The sequence below is a fragment of the Thamnophis sirtalis genome, unplaced genomic scaffold (genome assembly GCF_051295495.1).
Source record: "Thamnophis sirtalis isolate CommonGarterSnake01/CBP01778 unplaced genomic scaffold, rThaSir2_p1.2 scaffold_5, whole genome shotgun sequence".
Classification (NCBI taxonomy): Eukaryota; Metazoa; Chordata; class Lepidosauria; order Squamata; family Natricidae; genus Thamnophis; species Thamnophis sirtalis.
This window is the reverse complement of record NW_028261385.1, coordinates 32,366,107-32,388,517: the sequence shown is the minus strand read 5'-3', so window position 1 is coordinate 32,388,517 and position 22,411 is coordinate 32,366,107. Positions and strand designations below refer to the sequence as shown.

At 37.6% G+C, this 22,411-nt stretch overlaps 1 protein-coding gene across 1 annotated transcript in view; it reads left to right on the top strand.

Annotated features, from left to right (window-relative positions):
- The window catches only part of LOC106546711 (interleukin-6 receptor subunit beta), a 32,195-nt gene that overhangs the window by 5,813 nt on the left and 3,971 nt on the right, over positions 1-22,411 (top strand). The window contains exons 4-14 of the mRNA XM_087715715.1: positions 3-114; positions 3,330-3,496; positions 4,987-5,126; positions 6,647-6,788; positions 6,922-7,004; positions 7,886-8,099; positions 9,100-9,258; positions 11,600-11,719; positions 16,804-16,956; positions 20,731-20,874; positions 21,232-21,328. Of these exons, the coding sequence (XP_087571841.1) occupies positions 3-114; positions 3,330-3,496; positions 4,987-5,126; positions 6,647-6,788; positions 6,922-7,004; positions 7,886-8,099; positions 9,100-9,258; positions 11,600-11,719; positions 16,804-16,956; positions 20,731-20,874; positions 21,232-21,328 (1,531 nt within the window). The remainder of the gene's footprint in view (positions 1-2; positions 115-3,329; positions 3,497-4,986; positions 5,127-6,646; positions 6,789-6,921; positions 7,005-7,885; positions 8,100-9,099; positions 9,259-11,599; positions 11,720-16,803; positions 16,957-20,730; positions 20,875-21,231; positions 21,329-22,411) is intronic.

The following is a 22,411-nucleotide window of genomic DNA, read 5'->3' as shown; positions in this document are numbered from 1 at the left end:
AGATTGGCAGGATGATATGACTTTCTACTTTAACTACAATTCTGGACTCCATCTTTCTTGGTCACTGCTTTCTGACATACCTGATCCGTTTGCATATACAGTATATTTAAACTGGTAAGATAGTCAAAAACTCAGGAAAATTTTAGAAAAAAGAAGTGGCTATTTCAACTTATGGAACAAAATATAGCTCTAGAGCTAAAACCAGATAAAACTGTTTACTAATTAATGGTACAATTAGTGAGTCATACTGAAAAATCAGCGACATGGTGGCTCAGTGGCTAAGACACTGAGCTTGTCAATCAGAAAGGTTGACGGTTCGGCAGTTCAAATCCCTAGTGCCGTGTAACGGAGTGAGCTCCCATTACTTGTCCCAGTTTCTGCCAACCTAGCCGTTCAAAAGCATGTAAAAATGCAAGTAGAAAAAATAGGAACCATCTTTGGTGGGAAGCAGGGGTGGGTGGCTGCTGGCCTTAGTGCCAATTTGCAACCCATAAGGTTCACATCCCGCTGGGCAATATAAATTGTTCTTCACGGATACGTAGAACAATTTACACTGAACTCCGCATGCACAGTCACTAAAATCCAAAATGGTGGCAGGCAAGCGGCAGCGAGGAAATAGGTTCAGAGGCGTGGCAGGCTTGGATCACTGCCAATTCTGTGACCCAAGCCTGAATTCCACTACTGGTTTGGCCGAACCGGGCTGAACCACCAGCAACCCACCTCTAGTGGGAAGGTAAGAGCATTCCATGCGCCTTCGGGGTTTACTCATGCCTGCCATATTACCACAGAGACATCTTTGGACAGTGCTGGCTCTTCAGCTTTGAAAAAAAGATGAGCATCGCCCCCTAGGGAACAACTAGTACATATGTGCGAGGGGAACCTTTACCTTTACTGAAAAAACACATTGTCATTCAAATTCATACCATGTAAAAAATAAAAGAAATACTGCTACTTTGGTATACTTATGACTTTATCATTATAAGTTGAACTCTTATCTCTCTGTCAATTTATTTTAAATGTGTTTAAGATCAGGGTCCTTGAGTCCTTCAGAACCAGGCTGTGGAAATGACAGGCGAACGCAGGCTCATGTGCACAACTCCACTTGCATGAGTGACAGCCAAGTGCACACGCTCTTCATGCAAATGTGTGCATGCATGTCCCCTGCTCATGCCAATGGAGCTGTGCGCACATGCACACTTAGCCATGTCTCACGTGGAACCATCCTGTCTTTTCAAACTTGCAAAAGTCACTTTGGATAGTGAGATGGGCAATAAATTGAATGAATAAAAAATATTAGCTTAAAATAAAGATAAAGCTAGTACAGCATTCATCATTGTGCTTCTAGTCTGGACTACATCAAAGGGCTAACATCCCCAAAAGTATACAATCTATCTGACTAATTCATATAAACGTTCAGTATGCCAGCACTGGCAAGTCACTCACTGAAAATGGCATAGACAGAGGGTTATAAATACGCAGAAAGAGAGAATGAAGTTCACAATTTAAGATTCTGATTTTTGGGGATGAACTTAATGTAGGGCTACGCTGCATTTATGAACAAGGTTCTTTTTGAAGTTAAGGATTATTCCATTATGTTTTCACTGCCTAATTGTTAAGCAAAAAACTCCTTTTGCCCTCATTCTTTTAAATTACTCTTGGTAATGATAAATTATGGATCTGAAGTCAAAAAGAAAGAGAAAACAAGAAGCACTTTCTTCCCCTTTCAGAATTTATTTCCGCTCGGGGAGAGAAATGGTAGAGAAAGGCACTCATCCCCCTGATTTATAGTCTTCTAGAATCACTGAATTAATGCAGATAAAAACATGAATGGGAGAAAGGAAATACTATTCTTTAGAGATGAAGCAGAGATTTGATTGTCTAGATCAAAAATGGCAGAATTAAAACCTTATTGATTGGCTCTCATCTTCTTACACTAGAGTCCTTTGGATACTTGAAGTTAAGTATCATCTCACCATACGATCTTCTGTTCTCCAAACTAAATACTTTGTATTTTTAACTATTCCATTTTTTATTTCAGACCTTCCTTTAAGAACTGGGGCAGGAAATCTCAAATTAAGTATTTCTGATCACGTAAAACTAATTTTGACAGGTGCACAATAAATCTTTAAGTTCATTTGTGGTGTGTTGTTTCTTGAAGTGTTTGGCCATCAGAAAAAACAAGCTGGAGTTTATGTTCTACAAGATCTGGATGGTCGTAATTGCATGGTTTTACTATTTATCCATTTGTCAGATTTGTACATTGCCCAACTCTTGATGACTCTGTGGGGTTTAGAACAACCGCCCAAAATGAAATTACAACAAAGCCAATTTTTGAAAAAGGAAAAAACTTTTTAAAATGGCAAAAATGGCAGACTAGACCGAAACAAAGCAAATGATTTTCCCTCTCCCTTGTCAAAGGACCCTAGGAAAGATCTGATTCAAATTATGCAGTATCATATTGGACCTTAAAACAATTAGTCAGTCTTCAGCCTTGCCCAGTTTTGCTGCCACATTCAATTGTTTATTCAGTTCTTTGCACAGCTGAAGGTTTTTAATGCAATTTTTCATCAGGGAGTTTGTCCTTCTGGCTTATTACGTTAAATTGATTTTCTTGTGCTTCTTGCTAAGACAGACAAATCTATCTAATTTCACTCTAAAGCCCTGCAGACAACTCTCTCTATTACTGTTTCTTCCATATGGTGAAGTGACAAGATTAAGCACAAAGGATACCAATGTCATTTCAAGTTATTTGTGGTGGAATGTAGACTGGATTCCCAGATGGGAGGGGCTGCATGCCAGAGGGCAAAGGATTTTAAATAGATTGGTTGGGAAAAATAGGGTTAAGACAGCTTCTGCCCAGAAATTCTTAGAGTATATCCTAAGGCCCCGATGGGGGTGCTTTATGCTGGAGAAGGCTGGAGTAATAGAGAAGGTTCCACCTCCATATCTGATTATTTAAAAAATAAATATTACATTTATTTTACTGTATTGTACTGCCCAGATAGTGAGATAGGCAATAAATAATAAATAAATGAAGCAACCAGCAATTCTATATAAACAAACAAAAATCAAAATCCTAAAGCAATTCTATGAACAAATGAAATAAACTCCAAGTATTCCTGATGTTTGAAATCCAAAATGCTAGTAAGTTGAAACTTCAATATCTGGGCAACTTGTCCATCAAAGTGGGATTTAGGGAGAGGGAAAAGTTGCTGAAACTTTCTACATGGAGAAGTGTAACATGTGCAGTAATGGCCTGGGTGCATCTGATATTATAGCCAGAAACATATGATTAAAACATGTTTTTTTTGTTTTCTTTTTCCTTACAGGACTTTTTCCAACTGTTGTGAGAAGTTAGAAAAGGTTTCATCTCCTTTCAATAGACCCCGGTTATATGTGCATAAAGATTATTATGTGACTATATGGGTAACAGCTAATTATTCCCATGGAAGCTGTGTGACAACAAAGACAATTACAATCAGGCCTACAGAAATAGGTTAGGCACCTTTACTCACTGTTTACTTGTTTTTTATAAGATTTTTAAATCTTTAATTGTCATTGAAATAGTCATTTCCCAGCTATATATATTTAACCAGGCACTGCAATGGCTGGAAAAACATGATCAAGTCATTATATAAGCCAATGATACAGACAGACAGACATGTCACAGCACCTGGTATGCCCAAATATGGGAAGGAGCATACCGCCTCCCTCCATATTTGAGCATACCAGGTGCTTTGACATAACAATCATTTCCTTGGGTCAGCTGATAAGGGAGGAGAGCTTGTGGCTTAGAGGTTAATATAACTGCCTAATATGTAAAAACAGCCCAGGTTCGAATCCCAGTAAGGGTATGGGTAACTGATGAGAGCTAAATAGCTTGAAATAGATCTATACTACTCCCTTCATTTATTTATCAGCAAAATGTAACACAAATATTGTAAGCCCCAAATCACACACAACACTGGCATGCATAAGAATATGATGTAAACTTGTTTTTTAAAAGGCTTCTTTGGTTTGCACAAATAAAATAAAAAAACATACATACATACATACATACATACATACATACATACATATATATATACACATACATACATACATACACACATACATACACATACATACACATACATACACATACATACATACATACATACACATACATATATACACACATACACACATACACACACATATTTATATATATAAGTGTTGGGCTAACAGTCACTTTCTAATTACCATCGCTTGAAAAAATAGTTGATGTTGATGAATGAATTTTTCTTTACTTCGTATATGCACTAAATGCAGGTGGGGGCTATTAAGAGTGACTCTGTTTCCTACCTAAAAATGTGTTTCTCCATTTCTTATCCAGGGAAATATAATAGTCTGCCTTTTCAATATTTCCCAGGATGTTTCATTTTTCTAGGAGAGGAGTGGGTGCTAACTTCCTACACTATAAAGCATCCTGATGAACTTGCTTCTATCACTGGGAAGGTCCCCTGTTTCCTCCATCATCTTCTTCAAGGGTGTCAAACGTGGGCCAGATGCATCACATCAACCCTCAGTTTAGCGGGTTTAGCGAAGGGGAAAAATTCACGATACAGCACATGACAACAATGTGATGCCGTGAGTTTGACACCCCTGATCTTCATGATTAAAACGGAACCCTCCTCTAAGCTGAGATTTTTTCCTGGTGACTTTGTGGATAGATCTATGTAGTTTTCTTGAGAACAGCCTGGAAGTGTTTTTCTGCTGACTTCTTCCAGGATGGTGGTTTTTTTAAAAAAAAAAACTTCTCAACCTAGCCTACACTTTCTGGTGGTCTCCCATCAAAGTGACTAAGTGCTTTCAACCTTCTTTAGTGTTTTTTTTTAGATCAAAGTACGCTTAGTAATACCTTACTACCCACCTTTAAAAATATTTTTTAAAAAGGTGTTTTGGAGCTTGTATAAATCAATGACTTTTGTATTTCTTATATTCTAGAAAAATGTCCTTCACCCTTCAATATAAACACACAACAATTATTCAATAAGCTAATAATAACATGGGAGTCGCCAGAAGATATACTGCAGTATGAATTGCAATACAAGGAAGCAACGCAAAGAACCTCATCCTGGATACCAGTGTGTATTTTCAGTAGATACGAAGACAAAAGAAAATACTCTCATTGTCAAAAAGAAATCTAGATATCCTCCATGTGTTCTCTTTATTGTTTTGGTGAAAGCCATTTCATTGAAGTGTAATTCTACAGTTCTTTGCTTCTTTCTCTAGCTTGTTCAAAGAGTTTCTACACCTCACATTTCAAAGAAGGCTATTTGATATCTGATCTTTAGTATCCTTTCACTTTTTGAGCTGACCAAAAGCTTCTGACATTCAAACACATCCTTCTAAAAGAAATATTATACTTGGCCCGAAGGTGCTGTCATCAAATTAAGTAAGCCTTACAGAACAATAGGCTTAGACGCTGAGCTTGTCGATCAGAAAGGTCAGCAGTTTGGGGGTTGGAATCCCAAACGCCACATAACGGAATGAGCTCCCATTACTTGTCCCAGCTTCTGCCAACCTAGCAGTTTGAAAGCACGTAAAAAATGGAAGTAGAAAAATAGGATGGGAAGGTAACAGCGTTCCATGCACCTTCGACGTTTAGTCATGCCAGCCACATGATCATGGAGACGTCTTCAGACATGCTGAGTCTTCAGCTTTGAAACGGAGATGATCACCACCCCCTAGAGCCAGGAACAACTAGCACAAATGTGCGAGGAGAACCTTTACCTTTACCTTTTACCTACAGAACAATCCAGAAAGCAGGTGAAGGGGATATACTGTAGATATGTTAATGAATTAACAAATTGACCCTATCAGGGCAAAATAGGAGGGTAGCAACTGGAGTAGAAAGAAGTACACTAGTTCCAGAGCTTATTTATAAATCATATTTACAAGACTGTCCAATTCCAGATGCCTTTGGGAAGCAAGCAACAATATAAACAAAGTATAAATACTATCAGGAAAAAAAAACAAGGGATTAACCCAAGTAAATAGCTATTTTCTCCCATTCTGAATCAGATCTGCCAACTTTTGCTGCTAACAACAGCATCAATAATTTGACAACAGAACAATAGGCTAAGTGAGATTTTTGCATCCATAGTAAAAGGGATGCTTGTATCTTACTTTCTGTTCTAAGGTCTTGGCATGCTGACTAAGGACTGCAGCCTAAATGGACACTTCTATAAACAATTATGAGCCCATATAACAGTGTACCTTATTACTAAATTGCACCAGATTATGCTGCAAGGACACTGTTTTATATTTCTTTACCTAAGAATAAGTCCATTGAACTTAATGGGATCATTTGGGGGAGTTTAATTTGTTTAGTCTTTTTCTTTGTTTCTGTATTGCTTCCTATGCTCGGAACACCTCGAAACAATGTTTGTAATTTTAAAATGCACCTAGTTAAGATACAAAACTCAATAATTTGAAGTTATAATAATGAAAGCACTCTGCATTAAAGTGTTTAAAAGAAGTAGGATAAAGGTAAAACAATGCATACAGTATCCTTACGGAGAAGGCCTGTATGAAGAAGCTAATTGTTTCAAGAAAACAATGTGTTTGTGATAAAGGTGCTCTTATCTCAAATTCTTTGCAGGTCTCCATGGAGATGAAAGTTTTTAATGTTACTATCCCTGATGTAAAGCCAGCAGCATCCTACGTGGTTCGCCTCAGATGTATACCCAAGAATAATCATTGTTCTGTTTGTCTTTGGACAAAAGAAATTAGTATCCCATATAGTGAGTGTCATGTTGGGTAATTGAGAAGACAACATTACTGTATTGATGAATTGCAAAGTTTCACTTGTTATTTTATGAACGAGTTGCTGTGCTGTTCTGAAATGAGACTTGACATATTATCGCCCTTTCACAGAGCTTACCCAAAAGCCCACAATTTTGGAAAATATAACTAAGGAGATCTCGCCAGGAAAAAGAAGTCTCTCTCTTACATGGAAGGTATGTATATTTTCATTTTCATAATTATTTATTACCTTTTTCTTGTCCTCTCACCCCACATAGCTTAAGAAAACACACATGAATGTTTTCTCTTTGCCCATTAAAAACCCTCAATAAAATATGTTAAAATCAGCCCCTTAGGTCAATCATTCTTGGCTTGCATTATCATAGCTTCCTTGACATCTGAATTAGAAAACTATGTTTTAGAACAGCGGTCACCAACCAGTGATCCGCGGACAGAAATGGGTTGCTCCCGGTTTGGCCCAGTTCAGCCGAACTGGTAGTGGCGACGGCGGGACGCTCCGCCCTCCCACCCAGACAAGAGTTGCGTGCACATACACACATGTGCGTGAGCACGCACAAACCACTAGTAAACCGGTTAGCAACCCACCATTGTCCATGGACCATTGGTGGTCAGTGAGAAAATTTTGGTGGTCCCCAGAAAAATTATTCGCATTTCTTTTTATATTGCACTAAATGCTATTTATCTTTTTAAAAATTAATATTAGTGATCCGCGGGATTAAAAATTATGAATGTAGTGGTCCTTGAGGTCTGAAAGGTTGGTGACCCTTGTTTTAGAAGATTTAAGGCTGAAAGATGAGAGGAAGCCCACATTCACATCATTTGTTTCCTAATCAAGAAACTGGTTAATTAAGCTTTATTCTATAAAGGCATAGAAATATTGAATTCTATGGCAGTCAGATAAATATAGCGAAGTAAAACTGATATTGAGAAACATCTAAGGAAGTCAGGGTTGTCAATGAAAATTAAATTACTAATTAATTTTTTTGGATTACTTTTGCATTATTTACAAATTTAACTCTATGTATAATGTTACTGTTGCGCTTAATTGTTCAGTGCTGGTATTTATCTACCCTAGACTTGTGAAAGCGAGCATACCATTGGATATCTCATACATATTAAGAGAATTCTTGACTCCTTCCATGGAATACCATATCTCAACATAACGAAACCGTGGCTGCATCTGAATCTCTCAATGGCAGCTTACAATATTAAAATCACTGCCTATAATGAACACGGAAACTCGCCTTCAGTGAACTATAGGACTCCAGATTTCATGTCAACATATTCAGGTAAAATAGTTTCTTAAAAGAATATCAAGAAAAACTTTCTATTTGTATTTTAAGTTTCAAATAACAAACTATGAAAAATCATTTTTAAAAATGTTGTCTTGCCTCAGGTTTTTCTGTTTTATTATCTCTGAATTCATGGAATAATACAACATAGAAAGATCCTAAGGTCGCTTTTTGCCCTCCAGAGCCTTCAAGGAAGCCTTCTGAAGGCCCCTGAAGGCTCCGGAGGGCTAAAAGCAGCCCTATGAGCAACCCAGAAGTACGTTCCCAAACTTCCAGTTTTCCGTAGGGCCAATTTTTCGCCCTCCGGAGGCATCAGGGAAGCTCCTGAAGCCTCCAGAGGGCGAAAAATAGCCTCAAAAGAAGGCCGAAGTCAGCTGGTCGGCACGCCAACTGACAGAGCAATGCCTCGCTTGCCCAGACAAATGGCTCTGTGTGCCACCTGTGGCACGCATGCCATAGATTCACCATCACCATATAAGATACATCTTTCCTCCCCAAAAAAGAGCGTGGAAATGTTGGTGCATCTTATAAACTGAATACAGGCATTTTTGGCTTCCAAAAGCCTGCCCCCACATCCAATTTTTGCATAAAATGGCTCATTTTTTGCAAAAACTGAGGTGTTTTGCCTCCTCCCAGCCTCCAGAAGCACTCTGCTGGCTTCAGCAGGGCTGCGGAAGGCAAAAATTCCCACATTTCCACCCACTTTTTACAAAAATGGTGGCACTTTTGCCTTCCCTAGCCCTACTGAAGCCCGCAGAGTGCTCCTGGGGGCTCGGGAGGACAAAAAAACATTTCTTACTTACCTCTTCAAAATCCTGGTGCGTCTTATACACCAGTGCATTTTATAGTGAAAAAAATACGTATTTTATTCCATTTGTATCCTTCTTTTCAGCTTATTCTGGAGAAAAAAATATATAGATTTCTCCCATGTGAGAGGCTAAGAGTGAGTTTTCTTTGAAGAATATTGTCTTATTAACATTTCTACTTATTCTTACAGATTTACCTGGCAATCTCATTATTTCAAATCAGCAAAATTGTACCAATATAACCTGGAATCTAAAATATAACCCTCCTTGCCTTGCTATTGATTGGGGCACTGGAATAGAAGACATGAAATCTAAAAGTTTCTGTCACAATGAAACAAGCGTAATACTTGGTAATGCCATCTGTATAATACGTTAAAAGTAGAATGTTTTTTTTTTTCCTTTTCATTTTAAGAAACCACATTAAAATGAGTCTATAGTTCTGTTTGGGCTTGCACCGTTTTATATATGAATACAAAAAGAGCAACAATAATGACTGAAATGGAAATGAGAACTTCCAATTGCATTAAAAAAAATCACAATGTTAAAAATGCTCTGCATTCTGGTATAAGTGCAGATTTCAACCACAGTCTAACATAGAATTATATACGCTTAAACCAATTCAGTGGTAGTCAACCTGGTCCCTACCACTCACTAGTGGGCGTTCCAGCTTTCATGGTGGGCAGTACGGGTTTTGTCCGATACTGAAGCACTTTCCTTTTTCAAATTTAATTGACTTCCCTACTTTATAAATCACCATTACTGTGGAACCGGTGGGCGGTTAGAAAATTTTACTACTAACAGAGATACAAAAGTGGGTAGTAGGTATAAAAAGGTTGACTACCCCTGAACCAATTGATATCTATTGTGACCTAAGAAACCTACTTTCAAATTTACTTTATTTTACTTGACTGAGGTGTTTGTTGGACTGTAAATTAACAATGCATTGGCTCAGTGGCTAAGACACTGAACTTGTTGATCAGAAAGTCGGCAGTTCAGCAGTTCAGCAGTTCAAATCCTTAGCACCCAGTAACGGAGTGAGCTCCCGTTATTTGTCCCAGCTTCTGCCGACCTAGCAGTTCAAAAGCACGTAAAAAATGCAAGTAGAAAAATAGGGACCACATATGGTCGGAAGGTAATAGTGTTCCGTGCGCCTTCGGTGTTCAATCATGCCAGCCACATGACCACGGAGATTTCTTCAGACAGCACTGGCTCTTTAGCTTTGAAACGGAGATGAGCACTACCCCCTAGAGTCAGGAACGACTAGCACATATGTGCAAGGGGAACCTTTACCTTTACCTTAGATTAAGTTTTGTCAACTAACAAGAAAACAGGGCAGTTAGCATAATCTTAATCCCTTAGCAGCAAATGCAAATTTAAAGCAGAATATTTCAAATACTGCAGAAGTTGAGTACAGAAGCAAAGTACTGAACATTACATCTTAATCCCCCTTGTGGAACTTCTGTGCACTTTCTCTTTCAGTGAGACTTGCACAGTGAGACTTTCGGATAATGCTAAGTGAAAATATTAAGAAAACTTAGCAATAGCAATGATGCCAAAGGCATGACATCCAAAAGGAGAACTGAGAGATTTTTAATGAGAAACAAAAGGAATAAAATCCTGTAAACATAATAAAATCACTTTCACTCCTGGAATTTCATGAGACTTTGTGAGATTCTTTGCTGAAGTCTTACTCTTCTTCTACTACAAGCCTCTGGTTAACTAAAGTGGTCACTCTCAAAAAAGAAGGCCAGACAGATTTGGCATCACTTATTCGAAGTCAATCAATGCAGTCTCCTGCCAGGCAAGGCATTATTATTAAAATACTCACAGAGTGCTTATTAATTAAGGACCAGGGAGACATGATAGCAGTGTTCCAATACTTGAGCGGCTGCCCCAGAGACGAGGAGGTCAACCTGTTTTCCAAAGATTTTAGATTTAGATTTAGATTTATTAACATTTGTATGCCGCCCACTCCCTTCAGTACCTGAAGGCCAGGCAAGGACTAATGGATGGAAACTGAGCAAGGAGATAATTTTCTGACAGTGAGAACAAGCAACCAATGGAACAGCTTGCCCTCAAAAGTTGTGGGAGCTTCATCACTGGAGGCTTTCAAGAAGAGATTGGACTGCCATTTGTCAAAAATTGTGTAAGGTCTCCTGATTTGGGGGGGGGGAATTGGACTAGATGAGCTACAAGGACCCTTCCAACTATGTTAACCTATTGATTTGTTCCAGAATTTTGCACAGTATTAGTCAAATTAGCTTACTCCTTAATCATCAAGGCCTTTCCCCCTCCCTCCCCCCTTTTTTTAAAGATAGGAACAATCTTCGTTCTCCAATTCCTTGGTGCTATGCCCATCTTCCGTGGTCATAGAAAAGGCCTCTGAAATTACATCCACAAGGTCCTTCGAGTCTCTTGACTCAAACTCAGCATGTCAGCAGCTGCTCCTACACAATCTCTGTATTGGGTTGCCAGTCCTTCCTTTTGTCAATGGTTTTCTGCTTTAACCCAATTGAACCCAGTTCCTTTGGTGCAGCAATGCTACTTCTTAGTAGTTCCATTGAGCTATTTCTATTATTTTATTGTGTCTCATCTGTTTTTCACTGATAAGCAGTCCTTTTTTGTCTTAAATCATATTGTTTTCTTAATTGTATATTTTCAAGTAATGAAATTTCTGTTACCTACCGGTAGATCACCTCCAACCTTATCAGTTATATAAAGTAATGCTGCATGCACTGGACCGTCAAAGCAAGGACTTAATGAAAGATGAACGGACACTGGTAGTGGCCAACTTCTATGCAGTGGAAGGAGGTATTTTTACAGCACTTTCTTGCTTTGCTTACTGTTTGTCACTTTTAGTGAATTCCATTTCAATCTCCTAATTACCGTATTTTTCAGAGTATAAGACGCACCAGAGTATAAGACACATCAAGGTTTTGAAGAGGCACATTTTTTTAAAAAGTAGGTAGGTAGATAGAGGGATAGACAGGGAGAGAAAGAAATATAGTAGGTAGGTAGGGAGAGAGAGTAGTTAGTTAAGTAGATAAAGGGATAGAGAGAGAGAGAGAAATAGAGATAGATAGATAGATAGATGATAGATAGATAGATAGATAGATAGATAGATAGATAGATAGATAGATAGATAGATAGATAGATAGATAGACAGATAGATAGAGAGTGAGTGAGTGAGTGAATGAGTAGGTAGGTAGAGAGAGAGATAGATAGATAGATAGATAGATAGATAGATAGATAGATAGATAGATAGATAGATAGATAGATAGATAGAAAGAGAAAGAGAAAGAGAAAGAGAAAGAGAAAGAGAAAGAGAAAGAGAAAGAGAAAGAGAAAGAGAAAGAGAAAGAGAAATAGGTAGGGATTAGAGAGTAGGTAGGTTGGTAGGTAGACGGATAGAGAGAGAGAAATAGAGAGAGAGAAATATAGTAGATAGGGAAGGGAAGGGAGAGAGGGTAGGTAGGTAGGTAGGTAGGTAGGTAGGTAGGTAGGTAGGTAGGTAGGTAGGTAGGTAGGTAGGTAGGTAAATAAAGCGATAGAGATAGAGAAATACAGTAGGTAGGTAGGGAAAGAGTGTGTGTGTGTGTAGGTAGATAGGTAGAGAGAGAGAGAAATAGAGGGAGAGAAATACAGTAGATAGATAGGGAGAGAGAGAGAGAGAGTAGGTAGGTAGGTAGGTAGGTAGGTAGGTAGGTAGGTAGGTAGGTAGGTGTATAGAGAGAGAGAAATAAAGATAGAGAGAAATACAGTAGATAGATAGGTGTTTCTGATGGCACAGCACTTGATCAATGTAATTCTCATCAATCAGTTAAAGAGCTTCCCAAAAGAAAAAAAATAAAAGTTTTTGCACTCTGCAAACTTCCCCAAAACAGCCCGTTTTTTGTCAAAAAAAATGCATGCATAGCCTTATGGAAGCTTATAGGATGCTGCTGAGACTGGCAGGGCAAAAAGCGGCCTGTTTTTTGCTCATTTCTGCCCTCCCCAGCCCCCATGAGCTCTCTGAAAGCCTCCATAAGGGTATGCACAGCCATTTTGGTGAAGAGGTGGGCTTCAGGAGGCAAAAAAAAGGCTGTATTTGGTGTATAAAACACAGCCAGATTTTAAGCCTCTTTTTTGAGGAAAAAAAGATGCATCTTATACTCCAAAAAATGCGGGTATAATGTTATGATTTGGAGTGTAGGATTATGTAAGAGAAGCCAGGCTTCAAATATTTATAATGTAGTTTTTCAAGTCTTCCTTTTCTTTTTTTTCCATTTTTAATTTCTATTGCTGTGGTTATTAATCTTGAGATTTTCCTCATTCTTTAATGCTCTCTGTATGCATTTATATTGTAAGTCAGTATGATAAAAGAATCTAAATAAATACTAAAATATAAAATAATTGTAATAAATTGCAGAAATTGAATGACTTGGAGAAGGGGTGGGGGTGTTCCTTTGGCTGCTTTCTCAAGCACATTAATTTTTTTCTCTGCCCTAATCCAGAACATCAGCCTACACATAAATTCTATCTGCTTTCCAGTTTCTGCCATGAAATACTGCAATGCAAATAGGGAATGAAATCTAGTGCAGCGTTCCTCCTAGCAGAATTGCTTCTGTCAGCAGATTCAGGAAGACAGCAGTTCCCTTGCTCACCTTCTATAATCCTCCTTCTGCATTTTCAGTTTTTATTCTTTGGATTACTCAAAGCTCCAATGCAGATTTATTTTCTTTGACACCTATATTTCCCTGGATATGGAGCTTTTTAAACATATATTTCCCAATTTTAAACTTGTCTGTATATAGTTTTCATCTTTCTTCAGACATCACTTTTACAAACTTTTGATAGAGGAAGACGCTTTTTTAATATTAACATTCATGTCATATAGAAGTTAGTGAGAGTAGAAAACCCAAATCTGTTCCCCAGAGATTTATAGCTTTGATAATATGTAGGGTCTTTGTTGCTCTCTGAGCTTGGTTGTTTTCTTGCAGATGTTTCAATACCAAACTAGATAACATCATCAATGCTAGAAGAGAGTGGGCTTTGTTCTCATTTTATATACTAGTGGATTGCCCTGTCAGTGTTTATGGGAGTGATCTTGGTGGTTGCTTCATTAGGCTGCTGTTTACTGTTTACAGTTCCTTGATGGTGGTATTGTTCATTTCTTGATTGTTGGTCTAGTGCTAATCTTGGTGTTAAATCTCTGTTTATCTGGATATTGATTGCTGATGAGGAATTTTGGTCTTTCTCCCCCTTTTTGGCTTTTTGATTGCCTGTTTTAATGTTATATAGATGTTGTTTATCTCTATATGCATGTTTTTTTTAGAATTTTTTTATTGTTTTAGTTAAACAAAAACACACACAAAAAAAGAATAATCTTTCATTACATCTTGTAGAAAGCGTATCGATTGGTTACAAATATATTCCGTGCATTTCTTCCACAATCCTTACATATACTTCATTCAAATCAAGTTGTACATTTTAAGTCAAGAAAGAATACTTTTACTATCACTGTACCACAATTCTCATTTGGTTACCATGCTAATCTTGGTCTTAAATCTCTGTTTATCTGGATATTGATTGCTGATGAGGAGGAATTTTGGTCTTTCTCCCACTTTTTGGCTTTTTGATTGCCTGTTTTAACGTTATATAGATGTTGTTTGTCTCTATGTGCATGTTGATGGTTGATTTGTTTCAGTGCCAAAATCCCAAGAATTCTCTAGCATTTTGGGACTTTGCTTGGTCTAGGATAGTCACAGTTTCCCAATTGAAATTATGGTTAAATCTGTTCATGTACTATAAAATTAAGGAGTTTTCATCATGTCTTTGGACTGCTAGTTGGTGTGTCATTGATGCGTTTTGTCAGTCTTCTTCCAGTTTGCCTTACGTAATGGCGGTTACAGTCCTTACATTGTATGTTGTAGACGCCTGTTTTTTTCTTCTGGGACTGCTGCAGGGGTGGGTTCCTCCCGGATCGCCCCAGTTCACGCGGACTGGATGGTCGGTGAACCCGGAAGTAATTAACTTCCGGGAACGCCGGTACCGGTCCTGGTCCCTGTCGCTGCAAAGCACCCTTGCCGACAAGGCAGCACGACCCGCTCAGCATTTAGAAACAGCAAAAGAAGGAACAGGAGAGGAGTTCCAAGTGGGGCTTTTCAAACAGGCAAACTCCTCTCCTGTCCCTTCTTTTGCTGTTTGAACAAGCCGTGTGGGTTGTGCTCCCTTGTGTTTCATAGCCAGCTCGTTTCCAATTGGGGTGGGGATCCATGGAGAGGGATGGAAAAAATTGAATGAGATACAGACACAGACACAGAGGGAGGGGGGAGAGAGATACACAGAGAGAGAGAGACAGACAGACAGACACAGAGACAGAATCACATAGAGAGACATAGAGGAAGGGAGGGAAGGAGAGAGAGAGAGGCAAAGACACACACACACAGACTCACACAGAGAGAGAAAGAGAAAGAAAGGAAGAAAGAAATAAAGAAATAAAAAGTGAGAGAGAGATGAAAGAAAAAAAGAAAAAAGGGACAGAGAGACGAAAGGAAGAAAAGAAAGAAAGAGAGAGAGGGAGGGAGGGAGAAAGAAAACACATGACCGGCAAGCCACTCCCACCAAGTCACATGGCCAGCAAGCCACTCCCACAAAGGAGGCCACACCCACAGAGTAGTTTGAAAAAATTTTGAAACCCACCACTGGACTGCTGGATGTTTTGGTTTACTTAGGCTGCTTTGGAGGACTTTAGTTATTTCATTACTACGGTGATGCCATGTGGTTGTAATAGTCTGCTTATGTTTCTGAGTTGTTTTTGATGTCTAGGCAATGTTATCCTTTTCACAGCTTGTGCTTTATTGGGTTGAGTGATCAGGCATTTTTTGCTGAAGTTGCATGAGTATCCATTTTGTTGGGAAATGCTGTACAGATTTTGTTTTTCGGGGTTGTTTCAGTGTGTTTGTGCTTATATAAATAGTGTTCTTGCACAGCTACCCTTGTAGGAGGTTGAGTTGTTACTTTGGTAATAAAGCACTTGGCCAGTGTGGTTAGCTTTACAATAGACTTGTGTTTCTAATTTGCTATCACTGCCCTCTGCTGACAAGGATTTGATGACAGAACTCTTTTACATCACCTATATTGACATACTGAAATGCTAAAGTTCGACCTTTTGTATTTTTATTTCTTTATTCTTTATTTTTATTTAACCTTCCAATTTCAAGGATGCCAACTCCATAGTAACATTGGGTGACTTACAGTTAAAAATTAAAGAAAACAAAATATACTGGGGGGGGGGGGGAGACAGGTAACCAGAAACCAAAACCCCCAAAGTCAAGCAGGCAATAATCAACCAAGGGGCTTCCACCACCATCACCCACATTCTAGCTCAGGGCAGGAGAAAACAGTATCTTAAGCTGTTTATGAAGTTCAGAAGGTGGGAGCAGGGCAAATAAATGTTTTTGTTACAGTTGTGAAAATCAATAGATGTTAATTTTATGAGTGTCTTCTATGGCTTCATGATAGAATGAAAATCAGATTGATACACACACACACACACACACACACACAATATAGAGTCTAGTCCAATTGGTATGGCTGTCTAGAAGGAATATGTCAAGGTTTATTCCATTATGAGTAATCGAAATTCATTTCTGTGACTCAATAGGCTTCAGAAGTGTCAGATCACAAGACCATTATTTCCAATGTGTGCTGACTCTTGATGGTGAGGGTTGCAATACAATTGATTTAAGGATAAATTCAGGACTCCTGAAATATATTGTTGTGATAGATAGGAGCTGTAACCAAAAATTCTTCTTTCGTATCAGTACTTTGCAAAGTCTAATAGCACGAGAATGTATGCAATTGATCAAAATAATTTTGGAAAATGGAAAATTGATTTGGATGCTCTTTTTAAGTTCCCAGGATAGGTCCAGCTAATTTAACAATTCCAGTTGTGACCAAACATTCAGCTGTTGTGAAATGGACTGAGATACCTGCGAAAGATTGCTTGGGTTTCCTTTTGGGATACAGAATTCACTACACAGAAGTCGCAAACAGCGTCTCTTGGGGTAATTTACTTCATTGCATGGACATAATTAATCAAAAGATTTATGATATACCCATTCTGTAAACAAATGTGTTATTTAAAATGGAAAGTATTGAAGAAATTATGCCTTGTGTTTAGCATTACTGAAGTTTCCCTTCACCTGAATGATTTTTTTTAAATTAAGGAGGAAGAAGATTAATTAAATCCCAATATAAATTGCTTCAGCATCTTATAAACTTCAGAATCTTCAAAGTGCTTTTTGTCAGGTCTGTTGAGGACAATCCTGTAATGTAGACCTCTTGCCGAAACCTTTTGCTCATATCAGATCAGAAGCAAAAGTTAAACTGAGAATTCCCAAATGTTCACTTGTCATGTTAGGGAAAGCTTAGTTAAACAGGATTAGTCCATCCCATCCCATAACTTTATAAAGTAGGATCAACACAAGACACTTGAACTTGGAAGAAGTTTTCATGGATGTGTCAAGGAGCTGGATGCATTGTTGAACATTTTGGGCATCACTTGTAAATATTCTCTTCATCCTCTAAATTTTCTCACTATAAAATACAAAAATTATATAAGGACCTGAAGACCTAAGGAAATTTTCTATCAGCTTTTCCCAAGCTAATATCCCCAGCTATGTTGGAATGCAGTAATTGAATTAATGTCTCGAAGGCCCCAGTAGAAAATAATGTTGTTTATTATCTTATATAATAATACATGTATAAATATATGTAATGTATATAATATTATATATCTTTTCTTTTTAAGTTTTTATTTTACACACATAAACACATCAACAAAAACAAACACATGAGTTAAGACAACATAGGAACAAGACGTTCCATCATATATCATACAGAAGTTCCGTATTGGTTTCTTTGCAGCTAGTGTTTCTATACCCTTTGTATACCTTTCTATCTTACGTTCATGGTCTCTTTATTCATTATCCATTTTTATGTACAATTCTATATTTATTTATACTTAGCTATTTGTAACCAAATATTGTTTATCTATAATGTGCTATATATTCTTACTATCATTTATTCTCTTACATACAATTCTAGGTATACATTCACATGGTTAATCTTTTTCTTTGCCAATCTTATACTATTGTTATTCCATTTAAGAGATTATAGAGTACAGTTTGGATTGTATTGTTTACCATCCCTAGCGTCTGTTATGACACCACCTTATTTTCTCTTTCTTTTCTTTTCTTTCTCCCTTCCTTCTCTACTTCCTTCCTTCCTCCTCTCCTTCCCCTTCTTTCTTCCCTTACCTCTCCCCTATATAATGTTATATATCTATGTAGAGGAAATTTTTAAATGTGATGAGTTGGGAAGGAATGAGGAAAACGTACAACTCCAGATCATGTTCCAGAAACAAATCAGATGTCCCCACATGAAAAAAGTATATTGAATGCTGTTACAAAGCTTTACTTTCAAAAGTAATATCTGTGAATACTTCTTTGCATGAAGACTATATATATATATACACATACATACATACATACATACATACATACATACATACATACATACATACATACATACATATATATATATATATATATATATATATATATATATATATATGATTTTTACAACCCCTGGTAAGCCCCAATTATGGGAGAAAGCTAACAGCTTCCATCATCTGTCAATCGGCTCGTCACAAGAGTCCATCACGACAGAAACCCAATATTTTTACTGTTGCCTTTGTTATATTTGTGTTTTTTTATTTGTGCTGATAAATAAATAAAGGGAGACTAGTATAGATCTATTTCAAGCTATTTAGCTCTCATCAAATCCCAGTAAGGGTATGGCTAGCTGATGACAGCTAAATAGCTTGAAATAGATCTATACTAGTCTCCCTTTATTTATTTATCAGCACAAATAAAAAAACACAAATATATATATACATACATACATACATACATACATACATACATACATACATACAAGATGGTCTCTTGTGATGAGCCAAAGGACAGAGAAGGGAAGTAGTGATCTTCCTCCCATATTTGGGCATACCGGGGGTTGTAATATATATATGTATGTGTGTGTATGTATGTGTGTATATATATATATATATATATATATATATATACACACACACACACATACATACATACATACATACATATAAGCTGTCCCCAAAAATATTGCAACACAGCAACAGCCATGAGGTGACCAGGCTCGCCGCCTCCTGCACCTCAAAAATAAAACTTTCCCGAACATAAGGCTAAATGCTTATTTTGGGGGTCAAAGGAAAATAAGACCCTGTCTTATTTTCGGGGAAACACGGTATATAATTATACACATACATACATACATACTCATATCCATATTCATATATAAATGAACCTTTACATATATGTTGTCATATATATATGACAAGAAATAAATTTTCTTTAACTCATACAGTATTAGGCTCCTAATTTTTAAAGTTTCCTATAAAAGAGAGAAGAGAAAAGGAAAGTCGGCAGGCATGTATCACATCTATGCATTTTGATTTTGGAGGCAGCAGTGAGCACTGTTCATAATGACCCCACATGCTGCAAATGCTTTACTATTCTGAAATAATATGAATCTTTTACTCCACTTCAATAAAATATTTAAGTGAAAAAATGCTTTTAACTTCAAACGCTGGAGAAAAAGACACTTAGAATCCATATACTGCAAGATATTCTCCTACAGAGCAGCAGGATTCAATGTCAAAGAAGGGACTTGGAAGTCTTTTCAGAAAGTAAGACATCATAGTCTAAATGCAGAAGAGCTGGTTCCCTTTAACTCTCCTTCATCTTTTTCTTTTATAAAGAAACCAGTTATGAAATTAAAAGAACTCAGAGAAAGGAAAGATCCAAAGAGAAAAGAGAAGCAGCTGAGAGTTGGACAGGGTAAAAAAGGGAGAAAGAAGGGAAAGTAACAAATATACCTAAACTAGAATTTAAAAAGAGACTTTGACAGTGTCTTGCAGTCAGCTAAGAAATAATGGTACAGTACATAAAGCACAGTGAAGTTCTGTTGATGGTCCTCTTTAATTAGAATCCACATATATTGACTGCTCATATCATGTTACAGGTAATCCTTGTTTAATTATACTAATTGGTAAAAACTATTGTTAAGTGATACAATCATGTCAAAACAGTCGTATGACCACCATGCTGCTTAGTGACAATACTTCTTGTTGTCATAGTTAAGCAAAGACTGCACAGGTACTTAAGTGACAGCCTCTAATGATCACAACTTCTAACTTCTTGGCAGCTTCCCCATTAACTTTACTTGTGAGAGCCAGCTTGGAAAGTCACAAATCTTAATTACTTGACTGTGGGGACACTGCAACCACAGTTTATGAGGTTTGGTCATAATTGCCATCATTCATCATTCAAATTTGAGTGGTTGCTGAGTCATTAAACAAGGACTATCTGTATTGCTAGGCAAAGTTTGAATTGTTCAAGATCATTTGATTCTATGTGTAAGTGGATACAATAGCTTCTACACTATATATAGAAAGGTGCCATGCTATCAGGTAAAGTATGTTAAGAGAAGAGACAAGGTCAATCAGTTCAAGAGAAAAATTCTCCCTTTATCATTTGAGGAAAACATCACTGGGAACTTAGAACATCATTGAATGAATTCTGAGAGTTGAAGTCCACCCATCTTAAAGTTGCCAAGCTTGAGAAACACTGGCTTAGAAGATATTTATCTATCACCCAAATACACTGAGAACAAATTCTTCCTCTCCTGGGGTAGGCACAGCAACTATTCTTCGTAACATCTTCCCTTCCCTTCCATTACAGCCCTTACTCTCAATTCTTCAATGAAACAGCACCACTTGGTTGATCTTAAGGCAAATACCCATTATACAGTCCATGTCTCTGGCATCACTAGCAAGGGAGAAGGAGCTCAAAGCTTGCCGCAGGATTTTACTACGCTGAAATATGGTATTTTGAAATTTTATTATTATGCATTTACTTATTAGTACTTTTAATGTGTATTCTACTCTTTCACATTAATGTTACTCAGCTATCTATGCATCTAGTCAAATTAAGATTATCCACAGGATCAGGTTGTATTCCACATTGACCCAGCATTGATGGCCAACTTTTTCAGTGCCAACAATGGGCACAACTCTCCGTCCTAACCAGCTACTGGGCCATAAATAACTGCATATGTTAGATCCTTGATAGAGAAAACAGTTGTCTTACTTACCAGTGGAACATATATATTTTTTAACAAAAAGGCTAATTCCCTAGAGCAGTGTTTGTTTCTCAATTTTTCTGTTGCTTATTTCTTCTTAGATCAAGGAGAATTTGGAGGAATGGTTGTTGGCCTCTGTCTTGGCCTCATAATAATTCCAGCTATTGCTATCACAATTTGTTCCTCAGTACTGAAACGGTAATTATATTTTCATGATATAGAAATACTTTAATTGCTTTGTGTGTTTTTATTCTAATTGTGGTAACAAGCAAACAAAAGCCACAGAATTCAAAAGTGGTGCAAAACTTTTGAAAGCATGAACAGAACAAAAATAGGGTTCTGCTCACTTCCTCTATGGACTCACCATTACCTTGTTGTCTAGCTCTACAAAACTTAAGAATTAAAGTAACATTATTAACAGAATTACAGACTTGGAAGGGAATTTGGAGGTCTTCTAGCCCAGGGAACTCCAACCTTGGCACCTTTAAGACTTGTAGACTTCAACTCCCAGGAATTCTGGGAATTGAAGTCCACAAGTCTTAAAATTGCCACTGTTGGAGACCCCTGTTCTATCCCAATCCCAATCCCCAAACAGGAGACCCTATATCATTTTCAACAAATGGTTGTCCAATCTCTTCTTAAAAATCTCTAGTGTTGGAGCACCCACAAGTTCTGAAGGCAAGCAGTTCCACTGGTTGATTTTTTCTTACTGTGAGGAAGTTTCTCCTCGGTTATAGGTTGTTTCTCTCTTTGTTCAGTTTCAGGTTGTTCATTGCTTCTTGATTGGCCTTCTGGTGCTTTGGAGAATAGGTTGACTCCCTCTTCTTTGTGACAGCCCCTCAAATATTGGAACACTGCTATCATGTCACCCCTAGTTCTTCTTTTCACTAGACTAGACATACCCAATTCCTGGAAACATTTAGCTTTCAGCTCCCTCCACCCAATCATCTTTGTTGCTCTTTTCTGCACTCTTTCCAGAGTCTTAACCTTTTTTTAAATATTGTGGTGACCAAAATTGGATGCAGTATTTCAAGTGTGGTCTTACCAAAGCATTATAAATTGGTAGGATCACTTCTCGTGAGCTTGATTCTATCCCTTGGTTAATCCTTATCTGGGAATAAGCACTAAGATGGGTGTTAGGAGACATATACAGAAGCAAGTGCAATACAATAGGCAGGGTAGAAAGAAACCATTGCAAATGAACTAGTTCTAAAATCATGTGAAATCATTTTTTCCCCTTTTCTTCTTCCCCTTCTGCATTTGCTTAGCAATTTCCCATTC